The 18,385-nt window shown below is 42.6% G+C and overlaps 1 protein-coding gene across 1 annotated transcript in view; it reads left to right on the top strand.

Annotated features, from left to right (window-relative positions):
- PTPRG (protein tyrosine phosphatase receptor type G) overlaps positions 1 to 18,385 on the top strand; it is a 394,955-nt gene that overhangs the window by 77,245 nt on the left and 299,325 nt on the right. The window contains exon 2 of the mRNA XM_071439469.1: positions 10,261 to 10,365. Within this exon, the coding sequence (XP_071295570.1) occupies positions 10,261 to 10,365 (105 nt within the window). The remainder of the gene's footprint in view (positions 1 to 10,260; positions 10,366 to 18,385) is intronic.

Genomic DNA, 18,385 nt, shown 5'->3' with positions numbered 1-18,385 from the left:
CCCCTGCCCCAGGTCTTAGATTTTTTTTGCTAAAAATGAATTTTACTTTTTTTTGAGTAATAGGCCTCAAACAGCATGTGGCACTGCAGTGACAGGCTTGCCAAAAACTGTCTAAAACTGACTTATTGCTTCCAGTATCTCTGTGCATGTGGCCCAGGATAGCAATTGTCTTTTTCTGCAGTGGTATTGCAGCATGAACTTTCATCTAATTCATTATCCACCCTAATACTCAAGTCTTTCTGCATTACTGCTTTCTAAACAGCACTCTCTCACTTCATTCCTGCACTGATTATTATTTCTCCCCCACTGCATAGCCTTCCATTTATCTTCAGTGGAATGTCTCACTTACATCAGCCCATTTCACTGAGCTTGCCAGGCAGCTGAATATTTTTGAGCCATTCTTGCTGGCTTCTCCTCCTTTTGGTTTAGCATCATTTACATTTATGGACTGTGGGGTTGGCTTTGTCCTCCAGATGGTTTGAGTTGGTTGGATAGGAAGGAACAGTGACCCTGAGCCCTTTCAGGCTGTGCTGCATCCCACCACTGTATCATCATTACCAAGTGACCCCACTGCTGGTAATTTTGGTCTATTTACTCCATCTGAGCCCTGTTACTGCTTTTGTTTGTTTGTTTGCTTTTGGTTTTGTGGAGGGTTTTCTGTGTGTCTGTGTTTCTTTGTTTGTTTTTATATGGTTTGGTTTTTTTTGTTCCTGTTCTTGCTGCCAAAGGCCTCAATGTTCTTGCTCCTGGTAGTGTGAGGTTCTATGTCAGGATCTTTATTGAATTCTCTGGAGACAAATGACCAATGAACCGAGTATTAATTTGGGATTCTAAACAGCACCAGATCTTCCTGCTGGGAAATTTCCAGAAAAAAGTCTTGCCTGGGTGAAAACACTAATGGGAAACTGAAAAGCCAAGATGGAAGTTTGATTCAGTTCACAGATCAGCTCTTTAGTATTTGGTGTCTTCTCCCTTTGAACAGTGCAACTTATTTGGAAGGAAAGGAGAGAGTTTTCAGAGTGGTGGGTCATGTTTTTGGGGCATATATCCCAGACTAAGAACTTGTTCAGTCAGCACAAAAAACCCCCCTCTATTTATGTCGGTTTCCACTTCAGATTTATATTTTGGGAAATAAGTGTGGATGAAACCCTTTGCTACAAAATCTGTATGTAATGCAAGCTGTCAGCATAAAAAAAAAATGAAAAACCTTGGTTTGTGGATCATAAGCCAAATTAAAAACATTTTCACACAAATAAAAATGAATGTTTGCCTACTTGGTTCTATTCAGCTTTTAAGTTTGATCCCAAAATAATTTTAGTGGATCTGGCTGGAATTACTCTCACATGCTGGAGGCACTAAATCTGGCTACCTGGGCACTACTGATCTGTTTCAGCACAGAATGGTACAAATCTCAAGTTATTTCTGCTCAGTCCAGGGGAGCATGCACATTTATGCTCTTCCATCTTTCCTCCAGGAGATTGTGCAGCTGTAGGTGGCCAGACCTGACTGCAAACTGAGAGGAAGACATCTCACAGTGGGACTAGAGCATTTCTCCTTTCTTTTCTTAAATAGTTCTTTACTGAGCTTTCCACCTTCAGCATTAATTTGAGAGCCAAATAACCAGGAAGAGATTGATGTAGCCTCACTTTATTTCCCACAGTCGATAAATTGTTAAATGGGCCAAAGGACACAGGTTAAAAAAATCATTTTGTATAAAGAAGGAGGGATTTTTATTAGATGATGAGCCCCTTTCTGTGAAAACTTGATAGTGGGGCATGTTTGATCTCATGTCATGCAGTGAAGCAGCTCTGGTGCCTTCATAAAAATGAAGCCTCAGTGGGACTGAAATCAGCCCTGGGCCCTGCATTTTCTGCTGGATGAATGCTGGGTGTGCTGCTCCTTCAGAATGGAGGAGGATGGTGAATTTGGGGTGAATTTGGGGTGAATTTGGGGGATGCCTTGGAGTGAGGACTGTGAGCCCCAAGAGCAGGGAGTGCAGAGGGGAAGCTCTTGCACAACAGCAGTTGTCCTCTGGGGACTCTGCCTAAGTTTAGCAAAAACCCTGGTTTGTAGGTAGATGTTTGTCTCTACTGATGGACTCCAAAGGGGCTTTTAATGGGATGAGAAATGAAATTATAGGTTGCCAACAAGGAGGCAGGAATATGTCTGGAAGGATGGCAGTGGGTGGACAGAAGTCAGGCACAAAGCAGGTCTGTGTCCCATGGTCCTTAGTATGGTTCTTTGGATGAGTCTAAGATTTTTTTTACCAAGATATTTCATGTACTTGGGGGAATCCATTTTGAAAATGTAATAAGGCTGTACTGCCACAAATGCTGGCAGTCGATGCAAGCAAATTATTTCTGGAGCAGAGAGGTGGAACTGCTGATTTTGCATAAGTTTGTGTGTTTTTGTGAGTACTGCTGGATTTAGTGAAATGATAATGGTATGATTCTGCATTAAGCAAGGCACTGGAAGTACAAAATACTCCATTAAGGTCATGTTTATTTGCTATTCAGAGGGTGCTCTTTTAGCACTGTGCGTGCTGCAGCACCTGATTATGTGAGAATAAGAGTGAGATGGGTGGTTCCAGCCACAGCATTGTCTGTTGCAAAACCCTTAAAGTTTGGGCACTTGCAATAAGGCAAGAAGTGAAATAAATCTCCCTTTTGCAATTGTTAATGCAGTTAATCCAGTACAAACTCCATCGTCCGTGTGTGGTTTATACATTTCCCAGATAAACCATGCCATGAATGAAGAGACCAAAGCAGCCCCTTCTCAGAGTGCCTGGGCTCATGGATTCAAGTCCCTTCTGCACAAATAAGCTGAGCTGCCACTGGATTCCAGCTTGTTCCAAGCTTGGCTTTGAGCTTGTCTTTGTGGAAACAGTGCAGAGGTGCTGGAGCTGGCTGTGTGAGCAGTGACTTTACCCCAATATTTGGGTTTTCACTGCCTCAGCTCGCTCTGCCCAAGCTACCCGAGGTACTGGAGAATTGAGTTGATCTGTTTTCTCCCAAGTAGCTGCTGTGATTCTCTCAGTACTGGCTGAGAGCATCAGGTGCCCTGTGCAGGTCAGCCTTGCATATGAACCTCTGCTCTCAAGTTTTATTTCTGTGTTTGCATCACTCATTACCACAAATAAAATTCAGAGGTGACAGGACCCTTGTGAAGTGCAGTGGGGAGAGAAGATGAACAAGGATGAGGATTCCTCCTTTTAAGAAATGCAGATAATGATGGTTAACAGGAGTCTGAGGGACTGTGAAGGATGCACAGACCAAGAGTTTTCAAGGTTACAGAGTTTTCAGGTGCTCCCAATTATTTTTCTGTCTGACTACCAAAAATCAGAGGTGTCTAAAAGGACTCCAGTTTTTAGAATATAATGTGCTTTAGTCTTCTTTAAGGTATCTCAGCTTAGGTGCCTAGAGTACCAGTCTGTTTGAAAACTTTGTCTTAAAGGTAAAAGGAGTGTATTTCTGTATTCTCTGGGAAGTGTCAGAGAACAGTTTGGAATAAGGGTTTTACAAACAGCTGCTTTTGAGGTGTCTGCAGTTCCCAGAGTTGGGGGATGAGTGTGCCTGGGATGCTCAGACTTCATTTCTTCAGCTGTGGCAGTGGGACATGAACAGCAGACCCTCCTTCCTGGAGGAGCCCTGCAGTTGTCTGGGCTATTTTTTCTGCATTTCTTCTGCTATTTCTTCAGGGGGAAAAATACCAGACTGGTTTGTTTGGTTCTTTTTTCATTACATGTAGCTCACACATGGGTAGATAGATGGGAGCTCATGTTCCACAGACTGAGAACCCTTAGTCTCAGGGTATTCTGCAAGTTCTCTGGCAGAAGCTTTGCTGCAGGGCACCATCCTCTTGGCAGGGGCAATGTTGCAGTTGGTTTATTTTGTGTGGCTTTATCTTGAGGTGGAAGTTGATGGCACTGTTTGTTATCTGGCTGACTGCTTATTCTGAGCACAAGAGCTGCAGGTGATGCTGGTTGACATCAGTGGTCCAAATTTACCAGCTCTGTCACATCTTGCACAGCTGATGCCAGCTAAGTGTAAGCCATGAAAATGCAAAATCAAGCCCTTTCTAATCATCCAGCAGCATCTGTCTCTTCCTGGCCTCCCAAGCTTCATTTTCTGTGTCCCCTTAATGGAGCATCATTAATGCAACTTGAAGTTGCCTCACTGTCTTGCTAATGAGCTTTGCTCATCTGGGTTATGAAGCCAGGCAGGCTGAGAGCAGGAGCTGTGGGTTTGCTTCTCCTTGGGAGGGCACCTGCTCTGGGGGAGAGGGGCTGATGGCCCTGGGCACCACAGTGCAGTGCATGCCCAGGGCATCAGAGACTTCCTTGGGGCCCTGAAACTCCATCCCTTGTAATACAAGGAAAAGTCTGTGCTGCAAATCTCTTTTCCTTTGCTTGTCCAGCTCTGCTGCTCTGGGACTTTTTGCATTATGTTGATACATTGGAGTATTACAAAACTGCACTGCATTTAACTCATGGCATTGGACACAACAGGTTAGCAAGGGGCACACCTAGTGACTGCTGTATTCATGTTTGGGATAAGGGCTTGTAATTCTGCCAGTTTATTTAATCCCCATAGTTTGACAGCGTGTTCCTTGGACTGTTTTTCATCTTCAAATTGCATTCTGCTGGTTAGTTCCTGTAGAGGCCTGCTGTGCTCTGCATTTATGTTCTTAGGATTTGTGCTGTTACCACATCATCTATCAGACACGTGAACTGCAGAGAATGAATGAACGAATGAATGAATGGTGTGAGAAGTCTCTGTGTCAGTTTTACCAGTGGACCTGTGGATTCCATTGCACAGGAATTAAGGGGCTGTCTGGGTGACTCTCATCTGGGAAAGGGACAGATGTCTCTCGGCAGATGTAGCATCTGGGTATCTGTAATTTCACTTAAGTTGCGAGGAACTCATCATTTTTAACTCCCATATTTCATTAATGGAAAGCTCTGAAAATTGGCTGTGTGTTCACAGGAGAACAGATTCTGACTTTTATCTGATAATGGGAAGAAGTCTCTGCAGCATTATCAAGGGATGAAGTTGCATTCAGAATATAATTTGTTGATGCTGTCTGACCACTATATGATGTTGTAACTTCCATCCCTCTTTGGCAAGATATAAAATAATCTGCAAAATACGGAGATCCATGTCTGAAAAGTCTGTTTAAAAGTAATGCACTATCAAAATGGATTGGCTGTGCCTGAAATATTTCTAGATTTATTTGCTGTCAAAGGGTGGTAAAATATTTAAGGCAAATAGCCTAGTTGTCTTTAGGAATTTTACCACAAAAGAGCCTAGGGAGATGAATTTAAGTATTATTTATACTAATTGTGCAAAATATTTTAATTGCCCAATATTATAAATTTATTATCTATCAGTTTCCTTCCCTCTCTTTTCTTCTTTCCTTCTGGCTCATTTGGCAACATTTATTTTAAGAAATTGCCCGGAAGCCTGAACTCATTTCAGCAGAGTGTGTGTTACAGTGCATAGCATTGCCATGTCTCCAGCTTACCTGCTTCTCTTTAGCACAGTCCAATTAAAATACAGTGAAGGCACCTAGATAAAGGTGCTGCTTTTTGCTGGTGAGGCTTGCAGATGGGTGTCTTGGATCACTCATCTCTTTATCTCCATTTAAGAGATGGTATAAAAGCCCTTCAAGTAATGTCTCTGTGCTTTTGTGCCTTTTTAAAATGCAGTGCTGTGCAGTCTTCAAGAAAAGAATGGTTTTCTTAGTTTTGAAAAGTTGCTTTTCTTCAGGCATTGATTTGATACAGCACTAATTGCTAGAATACCTTATAATTTAGTGCTTTTTTTGTTGCACACTAACAAGATCTTTTCTTTAACTTCCCTGCTTGAAGTGTTGTCATAGTGTGACACTACTCCAGGCTCCAATAGACAAGGCTCTGTCTCCAAAGGCTGGCTTGTAGCTCCGTGTTGTACTGCTCAGTTAAGAAGTTCATGCACATTAGGGACTAGGAATAACTGTGATTCAGCTGCTACTATAGTCCACAGTGGCTAGTCAGAATGATTATGGCATGGACAATGTGTGTACCTTTGAATTCGTCCCATTTTAATCCAAAACCAGATTTGTGTGCAACCCTTGTCTTCAAAGAAAGCTTAAAAGAACGTGAGTGTGGCACACAATCTAGTTAATCTACCATTATAACTAATGATTTCACCATTCAGACATAATGTATCGATCTTAAAGGATTTTTCTTTCATAGCTGATGGCTTGATACCTTTTAAACACTAATGCCAAGGGTATAATCTCTCTGAATAGTGTAATAGCTTTATATTTAAGGTAGATTGGGGATAAAATTTTGTGTTTTCATGTGAGCTATGAATACCAGTAAGGTACTCAGGCAGGAATTACCTTATGGTACCTTTGAGGGCACTTATCAAATAATTTTTATTGGAAAGTTAATCTGTTGAGTCAGAGTGAATGGAGGCTGCTCGGGATGCTGAGGGTAGCCAGCATTGCTTTTGCTGTCTGCAGATCTGTGGCCCAGGCTGATTCATTTAGCACATCATCGAAAATCATGTAGCATTCAGTGCTGCTTAAAATGATACGAAATGGTGTGTAAGGGATTTCTCCATGTTGGCTTTGAAGGTTCCTCTCCTCCTGGCAGGGCTCAGCACAGCCCCACAGGCTGTGGGTGTTCCACCCAGCAGCCAGGGGAGCTGCTCAGGGTTTAATTTCACGCTTGTGTATCTGAGTGTGCAATCTCTCCCTTTCTCTTTTCATCGTGGATCTGCAAGCCTCAGACCATGTATTATGGTGTTCATTTCCCCTCTGCAATCAGCACTGGCTTGATGGATCAAAGGAAACTTGCAAGGCAAGGGTTTCTGCTGCGCCTTCTCTTCATCTCTGCCTCCTGCTCTGTGTCCCTCTATTCCACCCCTCTAATTTGGCTGCTCCGTGTTGAGCCTTCCTGGAGCATGTGCCTGCCCCTCCTATTGTCCTGATTTCCACTTCCCCAACTTTTGCAGGGCTCCCAGAAGAGAGGAGCCTCTCCTGTTTGCTCCCTGTCAGAGCAGCCTGTCTAATTGCTGGCTTTCCTCCAGCATCCAGCCCTGCAGGAGTGGAGCAGGAAACCACTTGGCTGCTCCCTGTTCTGGAGCTGTTAACTGTCTCCCAGCTGAAAACAGACTTTTGGAGTCCTGTAGTGATTGGTGCTTACATAACCGAAATATTTTCTCAAAAACTTAAACTTTCATTGGTGTCAGGTTGTTTTGGTCAGAAGGTACATCCCCACCTCCCCCCCAAATCTGGACAAAGTAGTGATTCTACCTGAAACATAAGATTGTTTTGTTGTGTGAAGCACTTCCTCTTTTGAAAGAACTTTATTTGAATGCTTTGGCTCTTCCAGACTTTCATCTGAAAAGCCACTGTATGCTCTGTTCTGTACCTTGGAGCCCTTGAGGATGAGAGAGCCACTGACCCCAATTAACACTGAAGAACAGAAGCACCATGAGATTGAGTCTGGTTTTCTGATATCTGGCCATATCTCACAGTGGTACAGTCATCTGTTTGTTCACTAGCACAACAATACCTGTGTTTTCTTGTGTTTCTGTGGCCTCATGAAGAAATGCCTGGTTGTGCTGTGAACTGGCTGAGGGAGGAAGGGGATGTTGTGCATGATTTTTGTAAAAGCCAGACCATTGCCTTTGCAGTTCACAGCATGGCCAGAGATCCTGAGCTGTCCATCATCCTTTTCCCAGAGTTTCTGTGCTCCTTTTCCCAGAGTTTCTGCAGCTACCCCAGAAGTGTATATCTTCTCTAAATTGCTGATGACTACTGAATTACTGCATGTTTATAGGGGGATTATTATTGAAAATAATGTTGGGCTGTCTAGCAGTGGTGCAGGATTTTATTTAGAACAGGATGTTTCTTTCTCAGTTTGTTTCTTTTTCAGTCCTACAGAATCTATTTAGCAACTATCAAGTCTCTTCCCCTAGTCCTCTTGCAAAGTACTTGAGCTCCCTCCTGGTTTGTAACATCTTTTGTGGTGGAAATAAATTTGTGTACAGCATGTCTCTTCATCTTTTATAAATACAGATAGGTGCACAAACCTATTATCTCTGCAGAAAACTAAAACTGCATATTTTCATAAGAATATCAGGTTATCAGGTTTATAATTGCATGAATAAGGTACTGACAGAAGCAAATGTTCAATTTCACATTAAAGTTAGGCTTGGACTTGCATAATTTAATTTTCTGCACAGAAGACACTGAAAATCAGTGGCATGATTCATGGCCACACCATGGTTACTGTGAGGCTTTTTGATGGCTCCAGCTACAAGTACAGAGGTGTTTACAACCCGAGATGTTTTGCACTCACTCAGACCCCCTGTACCTTCAACAAATAGAGATTATTTAGACTCAGTGCCTTTCTCTGGATGTAAAGGCACACCTGCAGGAGCACCTTGTTCTTTGGAGGAGGCAGTGTCCAATCTTCCTCCTGCCTGAAAGGTTCAGACCTTTTCAGCAAGAAAAATCCCACAGTTGCTTCCCCTCTCTGTAGAGGATGCTCAGGAGAAAGATGCTGTCTTTCATTTTGTAACAAGGAGAGGCTTTAGGTGTATTTGTCAACACATGCGATTTTTAAGCTGGCCAATTTTTTTTTAATAACCTTTCCAGCCATCTGCCTAGGCTATTTCATTGTTCTCTTCCCTGGGCTTTTCATGGTCTCTTATCTTTGTTCAGTTTTGTGGTTTTTTGCCAAGAATGTTTGGGTCTCCACATCCCACACCCGTTCTTTCCTGCTGAAATGAGTGCCTGTTAACTCCCAACCACGTAGACATTTAAAAGTAAATAAAAAGAAAAAAAAAAAGACTGAACTAAGATGTTTAATTTACTATTTTTAGGGAGGAAAACAAAGTATGTGAGGTCGTGTTGCCTACAAATCCTGGTAGCATGATGGTGTTCCAGTGTTTCTTGTTCACAGCCTAGGGTGAATTTAACATTTAGAAAGTTGCCAAGGAACCTGGGAAACTCATTCAAATGGCACAATTAGTACCTTTGCTTGCACAAGAGATGATTTGGCAGGGGTAAACCTGAACTGCCTTTCCTGAAATTGCACGACTTTTCCTACCACTTCAGGGTTCCAAAACGTGCAGAAATCCTCATTGCAGAGGGGAGGTTGTACCCAGAGCTGGGGAGCACTCATGGATAACCTGGGGCACAGCAGCCTCTCTGCTGCTGTGCTGCAAGAGCCTCCCAGAAGCTTTTCCAAAGGGAAAGAAAGGCAAATTCTGAGTTACTGGTGCATGATGTTCAATAAAGTCCTGTTCCAGGCTTCTCTCCAGCCAGCTGTAATTGGCTTGGGAATAGAAGGGAATGCAGCACTTGGTGACTGCATAGGGGCAGCAGTGCTTCATGGGGTTTTCTGAAGCTTTAATTTGAATTATTCAGCTCGTTTCTTACTGATCAAATAAGCGGTTTGGGAGAAGTTGGGCTTAAATTTCCATAAAGCCATTTGGTGCCTACTTGTTCCTCATTCCATGTCTGTGGAGCTAAGGTGGTTTTTTGTTTGTGTGCATTTATTATGGTGCTCTGAAAAATGTAGTTGAATTTAGTACAGACTTTCTGCTGACATTCGTGAATTTACACACCTCCACTTTGGTTCAATCAGATGCATAGAAACAATAAGCCAAATGTGCACATAAAAAGCCCAAATACCACACATCATCATGGAAGCAATTCATTCCTTTACAAAAGAAAAAATAAAAATTACTGGAGGTATAAAAGAAAAAGTCCTGGGATGGAATGTAGGTGGGTAGGGGTAGGATGTGGGATTTTTTTTCTGGTTCACTTGAATTTAACACCTTGTGGCTTGTGGAGTTTTACAAAGATTTCTCCATTCCTGTTCTCTCCCTTTCCTGCAGTAAGTCATTGGTATGGCACAGTGGGTGTTTTGACAGACATAGTTTGGCAGTCATTGGCAAAGTAAACTTATCCTCTGGCTCTAAACAGAGAAAGTTTGGTCATAGGTCAAGGCTCATATTGTTTGTTTGTGTACATCAGAATTTCCTTATGGAAATTACTGGAGTTGCACAGGCATCCAGACCAGAATAATGGTGAGCCAGCGAGTCCTGGCTTCTCCTTTGGATGGGGGTTTCAGCCTGTTGAATTCTTTTAAGCAGTCCCTGGTTTGTAGTCTCTGCTCAGCAAAGATTGAAGCTTCACTCTGCACACTCCAGGGAGCCAATACCTGTTTGTTAACAATTCCTGCTTCTTTCCTTGCAGCTCTGACTGAAGGTTACGTGGGCTCTCTGCATGAGAACAGACATGGGAGCTCTGTGCAGATCCGCAGGAGAAAGGCTTCAGGGGACCCTTACTGGGCATACTCGGGTGAGTGCTGCTCCAGAGCACCAACACATGACATGGCTCCAGAATCCAATTGTTCACCTGCTTTTTATTACTACTGTGCTCAGTTGAAATTAGTTTTACAGTGTTTTTGTCTTCTTCGGCCTTCCTTGCAAATTCCCCCCGTACACATGCCTGCCTTTCTTGCATTTCTGCCGTTTACCTGCAGGATTTGCCTTATTATTCTCCTCATCCTTTCAATCTTGTTTTTATTTCTTGACATACCATTGGTCAGGCGTGCTCCCAAACTTCTCTTTGCTCTTCTGGTCTAATCAGTACATTTCCAAGCTCACCATTTTGTGCCTTCTAGGAAGACTATAAGCATCCATATATATATATGTATATGCAGAGTAAAAAAAAACCAAACCAAAAACCAGCACAATTTTTACAGTTATTTGTTTCTGTGCATGTGTTTTTGTGGTAGTGTATAATGACAACCATGAGACTTGTCAGTGCATCAAGCCAGGATGTGTGGTGCTGAAAAGATAGGATACTGGAAGGATATTTTATTGTTTGTCCCACTGCTTTCATGAAGTCTTATGGAAGAGCTCATGTACCTGCAGAATTTTGAAATACCACAAATAAAAATGCACTTCAGAATGATGTGCTGGTTGAATGATTTGCTGGTTGCTGTGTTCTAGAAATGGTGTTAATAGCTATGTTGACTCTGTGGAAGATATCCAATATCTAAAAAGTTTTTAGGAAGATTTCAAGCATTATATTGAACTTGTGTGTGCTTTTCTGGAAGATCTGAGATACATTTCAGACATTTGTTGTTTGTCCAAGAGGGTTGTTGTGCAGGGCCAGTTTTAGCTGAAGGAAAAATATCACTTTCTAAGAGGTCTGAATGCTGATATAAATATGCAACTGTTACTTTTTGACTGCCAACACCCCTCTTTTATCCAGACCATTTATTTCATTGGGAATGAATGATTGTAGGTAAGTGTAGAGGTTTCTTGCATCAATATACACAAGTTATCTCTATTAGATGTCAAAATACAATCTATCTCATTTGCAAATGGGGTCAGGCAAGTAAAATAAATCTAAACATTTCAGTAATGTAGGACAAATGACCACTTTTGATTTTCAGCCAGTTCAGCCTCTCTTATCTGATGCCATTTTGTTCATATTTGCTCACTGAGGGGGCCAGAGGTTGTGAAAATGCTGAGCTTCTGTGTTTAGGTTGAAAGTGGGAATAAATGGTGGGTGGCAGAGCCCAGATACCAGGCAGATGTTTGTTCCTAGCTGAGCACAGTGAGGAGGATGATCATGTTATCTCTGTTTCTTTCTCCTTGCTTCCTCATTCCCCAGAATATTTCCCAGGAACCCTGAGCAGGGCTTGGCTGAGCACTCCATGTACTAAGGTTTGTCCTGTGGGTAGGGTTTTGGACATGCCTGGGAAGTTTGCATCAAATGAGCCTACAGAGAGGGGAAACTTCACTCTGCAGTCAGCAATTAGCCTGTGCCAGTGGTTTCCAAGCTCTTTTACAGCCATTTTCTGGTAGGCTGCTTCCCTTCCCTCTCCTCAGATGGTCAGGCCAGCTCCCCTCCAGTTGTTTGTACAACAGCTGCTGGCCTGGCCCAGCAATTGTGGGCAGGGAAGGAGGCTCTGCTGGGCTGGGGCTGCTGAGCCTGGAGTTCCTTCTAAGGGCCTTTGCCAAAGGGAGTAAACAGGACCAGGAGAGCCCCTGACAGCCATCAGGGGCAGCTTCTGCTGAGCCCCAGCACACACCATGTGTGTGAGGCTGAGCTATGGCTTTATGCTGATTTCAGCTGAGTAGAACTGATTTACAGCAGCACAGGTCTCTCTCTTTTTATGGCTCTGCCTGCCTGCTCGCAGAGCTTTTGTGTTTTTGGGCTTAAGATTTCTATAATAGATCCTGAGTTGGGTGTGGAGAGGTCCAAAAGCAGGCAGCCAGTTGTGGTTTTCCTGCTTGGGGGTTGGAAAAGGGCACAGCCATGTTGCAAAGAGCCCTCAAATATCCATCTTCCACAGGATGTATCTGTCCTACACTGTGCTTTTAGATTATTTCCTCTGTAGCCCGTAGCAAACCCTTCTGCTGCTCTCAGCTCTTGTGGAGGGTGAATGGTCCAGGGGCTGGTGTAAGCTCTGGAGATCAGGAATTTTCCAGCTTTATGAGTGATCTATAGCATTGCCCTGTGCTGCCTGGTCATATTGATCCTCTCAGGCTCAAGAGTTTAGAGAGGAGAAACTTCATTCATTGATCAGGTGTTGAACAACCCTGAGACCTGTAACATTTGTATGAGGTACCCACATCCCTACAGGTGGCTGCTATGGGAACCTGTGAGCTCCAGTGCCTTGGGCACTGAGCTGCACCACACTTCTCCTTTCACTGGAAAGCAAAGGATTTTAAGCCTTGTAAAATAACCCTGTCTACAGACACAATTCTGACTATAACGTTTATTCTAGTTCAGAAATAAAACTTGCAAAAGTAAAGACTAGATAATTAAATGAAGAAGGCCCATTTTGAATGGGTTCTGTCAAAAAGACAGCAGGAAACACAACCAGCCCTTTACAAGAAACTTCATTAAGTCTCTGCTAGCAGCTCTTTAAACCAAATTCAGAAGTGAGCAAAAGCTGCAAACAGAAGACTAGCTTGTCTTTAAATAGGAACAGCAAAACTGAACGAGACTGACATCTCCTAGATGTTCTTTTTAGGATTTTTTAAAAGCTCAAATGACATTTCCAGGGGGAATTCTCTGTGCATGTGTATTCATGTATGTTTTGGCAAAGTATTTATTGTGTTATTTATAGTATTATTGTAAGTTTTGACATGATTGTGTCTTAGAGTTTGTCAAAGACTTCCTAAACTGGGACTGGCCACATTACTTGTAGTGCAGCAGAAATGTGGAGCAGGCACAGCACAGTCACAAGGAGCAAATGTGGATCCTGAATGTGTTTCACTGCACTCTTTGCTTTTCCAACTCATCTCTTCTATTAGGCTGACCACTGAATGGATCAGTTTGAAATTATTTTTAGCACACCTTTATAATTGCCACAGAACTCAGTTTGTTTCTAGTATCCATCATAGTGACACAGTAGCAGTTCAGGTGCTTTTTCATCGGTGTGGACATGTTTTGTAAATATGGAAACGGTTTTTTAAACAAAAAAAACCCAAAACAATACTTGAAACAAATGCCCACAGAAATATGCCACTAAAACATCTACCAGATCCAGGGCTTTCTGACTGACCCTCCCTTGTGTAGTGTATGCTTCTTCACAGAGCATAATATTCCAGACCTTTAAAGATGCCTCTCAGTGTCAAGTGTTTCATCTGTGGGTGCTCAGAACACTTTGCTGGTAGTCTGAGCAGACCTTAGTTTGCCTTGCAGTAGCCCAAAAAATGAGGAGCTTCAGGGTCAGGGCCTTAGGAGGGGATTACAGTGTGAGATGCTGATGCAGATGGTCGTGCCCTAAGTGATGGTAGCCCTGGAGGACCTGTATCTATTCATACCCATTCTTTTGAAAAGCTGCTGTGCAAAATTAATGTGACAGTCATTGCATGAGATTGTGGAAAACCAGAATTAGGAAGGGGCTTACCCAAATCAGGAAACTCCTTTTTGAGTCTTCAGGTAAAAGATGTGATGTCTAATTATTCCCAGTGTTAATTTTTGTGGTTAATGGGATGGGATGGGGCTGCCCTGTTCTGGGGCAGGATGCTGTGGATGATGTTGCTTTTGTCTCTGCAGTTCCCCAGCTGAGCTGGGTGCTGGCACTGGCAGGGCTGGTGTGCCCTCCTCCCCCGATGACTGTTCTGCTGATCAGCTTCAGCGTTGTGAGCTGACTCATTCAAGAAATAATCTTCTGAGTAATCAAAACCATTTGGGCTTCTCAGAGAACAAAAAAACAGAGGTTGGCTGAGGATGTAGATGTGTTCTTTTTAGATGTTAATCTAAGTGTGGCTTTGTAAAAAGAATCCTGTGTAAAAACTCATACAGTTGTTTTTTCCCTGTAATCTTATGGTGCATTCAAGGCATCTCTTTCCTCTTTATACCTTTAGTCTCTCCTATTCTGTGTGAAATTATTTGCACCACTTACGATGCTTCTGTTATTTGTGCATGTTTTTTCTGTCGAAAATGTTGAATCCTTTCTCTCCAAGATTCTGTGCAGCTGCTGTGAACATTAGAAGTTAATAGAAGAAAAATAGGCTTTACAAGAGTAGAGATGACCCTGAGAGTGGGGAAAGGTGTCCATTAAGAACAGGAACTTTGGCCATGCTGTCAAGCTAGTGGACACTATCAGTGTGTGAATGCTTTGTCCTACAACACTTAGGCACTTATTGCTGTCCTTTAGGATGCTATTATTTAAAATATAACCGGTGGTGAATGTAAGAATTGAGTGGTGTTCTCAAAAGCAATTGCTGGCATTAAAGCAGGAATGATGGGTAATGGTTATTTCCTGAAAGAACAGCAAATGGTGTTAACTGTGATGGAATGTAACTTGGCCATATCCTTTGTAAATGTGTGAATTTCTCTCTTTGCTTAGATTGTTCTCATTAAATAAGCTGCTAATGTGAATTGGACAGGAAATAATCAGCACATAGTAAGGAAAGCATCAAGACTTATTGAACTGAGAGGTAACTAATGGGCTATTTGCTGTGGTCAGTATTTCACTCCTTCAGTCCCTCAGAATAATAAATCTTGGTATTGACCAAAACTCTGGCACACCATGTGTTCAGTTATCATTCCTCTGTAAAAGTACTCATCTCCCTTAAATGCAGGATAGTCAAAATGGGGAGGTTCTGGCTCTCTTGCTTTCTCACTCTTTTGAGCTGACTTTCTAAAGAGGAGCTAAGCTGAGAGAAGTAAGAAAAACATTCCCATTAATATCTGATCTGATCAGTAAACTGAGCTTTGAATATTTTTATCTGCATTCATCAGAGATGAATAGTAGTCTTCAGTGAACCCTGCTGGAACCAGCTGCAAGGCATTCGTTTCCATATGCATCTTGTTAGTGGAACAGTTGTTCCAGCAATCAATGCTACACCCTTTCATAAGGGGAGCACAGGAAACCATAGCTGGAGAGTTTGCTGCTACTGTCTGAGCATGAACCCTCATTTTGAACGTGCACAGCTAAAGCAACTGCTGTGTGTTTTCCCAAATAAACAGGAATTGCCATCTGTATATTTTGATTGTTTGCATTCTGTTGTTTCTGGTTCATGAGGCTTCACATCCATGACACTGTACAGATGTGAACAAGGCACATCTGTGTCTGCAGAATCTGCATCTAAATGTGCCCATACCCAGAGCATGTCAAGGAGAGTTCCTTTTATCTTTCCTTAGCCATCCTGCCCCTGTGAGGGAACCAGTACCAAACACTATCTTTTGTTTCTGTTCTGAGAATGAAGAAATGAGGTGTCACAATCCTTTCCCAGAGAACAGGATACATCTTCCTAACCACAGCTTGAAGCAGGAGCTCACAATGATGCTTGTGTTGAGTATTTACCATCAGCAGTTCCCTGAGGAGAGCCAGGAGCAGCCCAAGTAGTCTCTATCATTTTTACTGAGCCATACTGCTGGGGAACACAGCCCTGATTGAGAGTCTTGTCATTTACTTTGTTTGTCTATTGGCAAGTTTCTAAATAATCTGCTAAGGAAACCTCAGATAGTAATTTAGTTTCTACTTAGACACAGACACGATTTCATTATTGAATACCATTAATACTGTTTACTCTCTCTCTTGCCACCTTTTCTTGTGTGCCATGCTGACAGTTTATTCCAAGTACTATCATAGTCAATCCTGGTATATCTAGTCTATACTGAAATGCTTGGCTGGATTTTTGCAAGTTGGATGCAGATATGGTGAAATTCCCCCCCTTTTTTTTTTGGCAAGGTTCTCACTAGAATTTGATTAGTTTTCATGCTTAAGTGCATTAAAGCAAATCTCTGATTTTTGAGTGTTGTGATTTTTTTCTTTACTGTTTCTTACCAGATAGGCCACGGGCAGATGAACAGCTTTGAGAGGCTGAAATAGGAGATGTGCAAGGAACCAGTCCCCTCAACTTTCACTCTTTCATGAATGATTTTCCCTAGCACAGCACAGAAGTATAAAATAACAGCAGCAGATGCTGGGTGAAATCTTCAGAGCTTCAGATTCAGTTGTTGCAGTAGTGCATCACAAGCATTCCTACTTTGCACTGCTGCAGTCCCAACTGTGGTGACCTCTCCTCACATGAGGGAGCACAAAGAGCTGCTTTAGCTGGGGAGGGGAGACCTCTCACTTCTTTAAATGTACTGTGCTTTTTGTTGCATTTTCTTTCAATGTGAACACTGGGACATTTGTGGAAAACCTCTGGAATTACAACAACCAGTGCACTGTTTCTAAGGACTGAGAATGTGCTAAAGTGCAGCAAAAAAGTTGTCAATTTAGTTGATCTCTAGGCACTGAAATAAGCAACAGGACAAAATATTTGAAGTTCTTCAGACATAAGAACACATGAAATGCATATATTTTAAACAGGCAAAAGAAAGATGGATTATTTGGGTAGCAGCTGTGATACAGACTCAGCAAATGGACTGGAGAATACTCAGAAAGGTTGAGTCTGCTGTTTTTGAGGTCCTTGAATGATTACAGTGCTATATTGAACTTCCAGTCTTGATTTCATATGTAACTGAACACATATAGGAAGATAACAGTGAGGAAAAAAGTATGTGAACAGCAAGGATACTTCAGTGAGAAACAAAGCAAGCACGGAAGCTCTGAATAGCCTTGTAGTGTGTGGTTAAAAAAAAAAAAAAAAGTAGCTTGGCACAAACATTATTGCAATAGTCCAAGCATGAAATAATCAAGGAATGAATGAGAATTCTAGTTGCAGGATATAAGCAGAGCCTTTGTATGAAATGGCTGAGCCAGGCCACTACTGCAGTCTATGCAGTAGATGTAGAATTATTTCCATTATTTTTGTTATGTCAGAGGGCTTCTTTCTGTCTTTCCAGTCACTGCTCAGAAGATAATCTTTTTTTTTTTCAGTATCCCTGCCCCAGGAATTGCCCCATCTCTCCCCTTTCCTAAAAAACATCTCCATCTTGCAGAATGTGGTATTGCAGATGTAGGGTTTTTAATCCTTGTGATCCTTGAAGAGCAGCCCCTGCCTGCCCAAGGAGCAGCTGTGCCACGCTGGGCTCCCTTCAGGGGAGGGGTGAGAGGGGCAGGGCTGCCATGGGATCCAGGTGCCACGTGTTTATTCTGTGTGCTGGGGAAAGGATCCTTTGGGAGTGCAGAAGGAGTGTTCAGCAGCTGCAGGAGTTCTCATCCTTACAGGGGCTCTGAGCTGGAGGTGTTTGCAGGGGGGCCTGAGGGACAGGGCAGTGTGAGTGACTCCTGCATGCACCCCATGCCATGCACAGCAGAGTGGGGGATTCAGCTCCAGTCCCAGGGCTGTGCTCTGTCTCTGAGGCCTCACATCCCACCTTATCAGATGCTGATTGAAGATGCCTTGGTTGCCTGGGAGATTGCCTCCTTTGGGGACACCATGTTGGCAGCACAGCTGCTGTGGAGCTCCTGAGCTCACAGAAGGTCTTCTGCAGGTGATCAGGCTATGGAGCTTCATTCTTCCTTCATCAGCAAACTCGATTTCTCCCTGTGCTGGTGCTTTGTTGAAGCTCTTCGTCTCTTTGATGCTTTCAGTTTTTTCCAGTGAGTTTGAGGAAGATCACTTTTTTTCCTATTCAATGCACAGAACATTTGGCTTTAAGTTACAAAGTTTTTTTTTAAAGACTGTATGTGCCCAAAGAGTTGGATGGGCACACTTTTAACTTGTCAAATTAAATAAATATGAAATCCTGCAATGGAGTGCTGAGCTGTGCATATAAATTACATCCTTAAGCAGCACTTGAGTGATTTTCTGGAAATGTTTTCAACCCTCCTCTGAACTTTTAAGGGTCATCTCTGTAGCCTTTCTATCTGAGGGAGGCTATTGGCACCGGAATGATTTATTGAAGAGGTATGTTGCTCTGCAGTGTAAAAATAATGTCAAGCCTCACT

The sequence above is a fragment of the Agelaius tricolor genome, unplaced genomic scaffold (assembly GCF_023055355.1).
Source record: "Agelaius tricolor isolate 1412-34295 unplaced genomic scaffold, bAgeTri1.0.p SCAF_14, whole genome shotgun sequence".
Lineage (NCBI taxonomy): Eukaryota > Metazoa > Chordata > Aves > Passeriformes > Icteridae > Agelaius > Agelaius tricolor.
The sequence above is the reverse complement of the archived record's forward strand: the minus strand, read 5'-3'. Positions and strand labels throughout refer to the sequence as shown.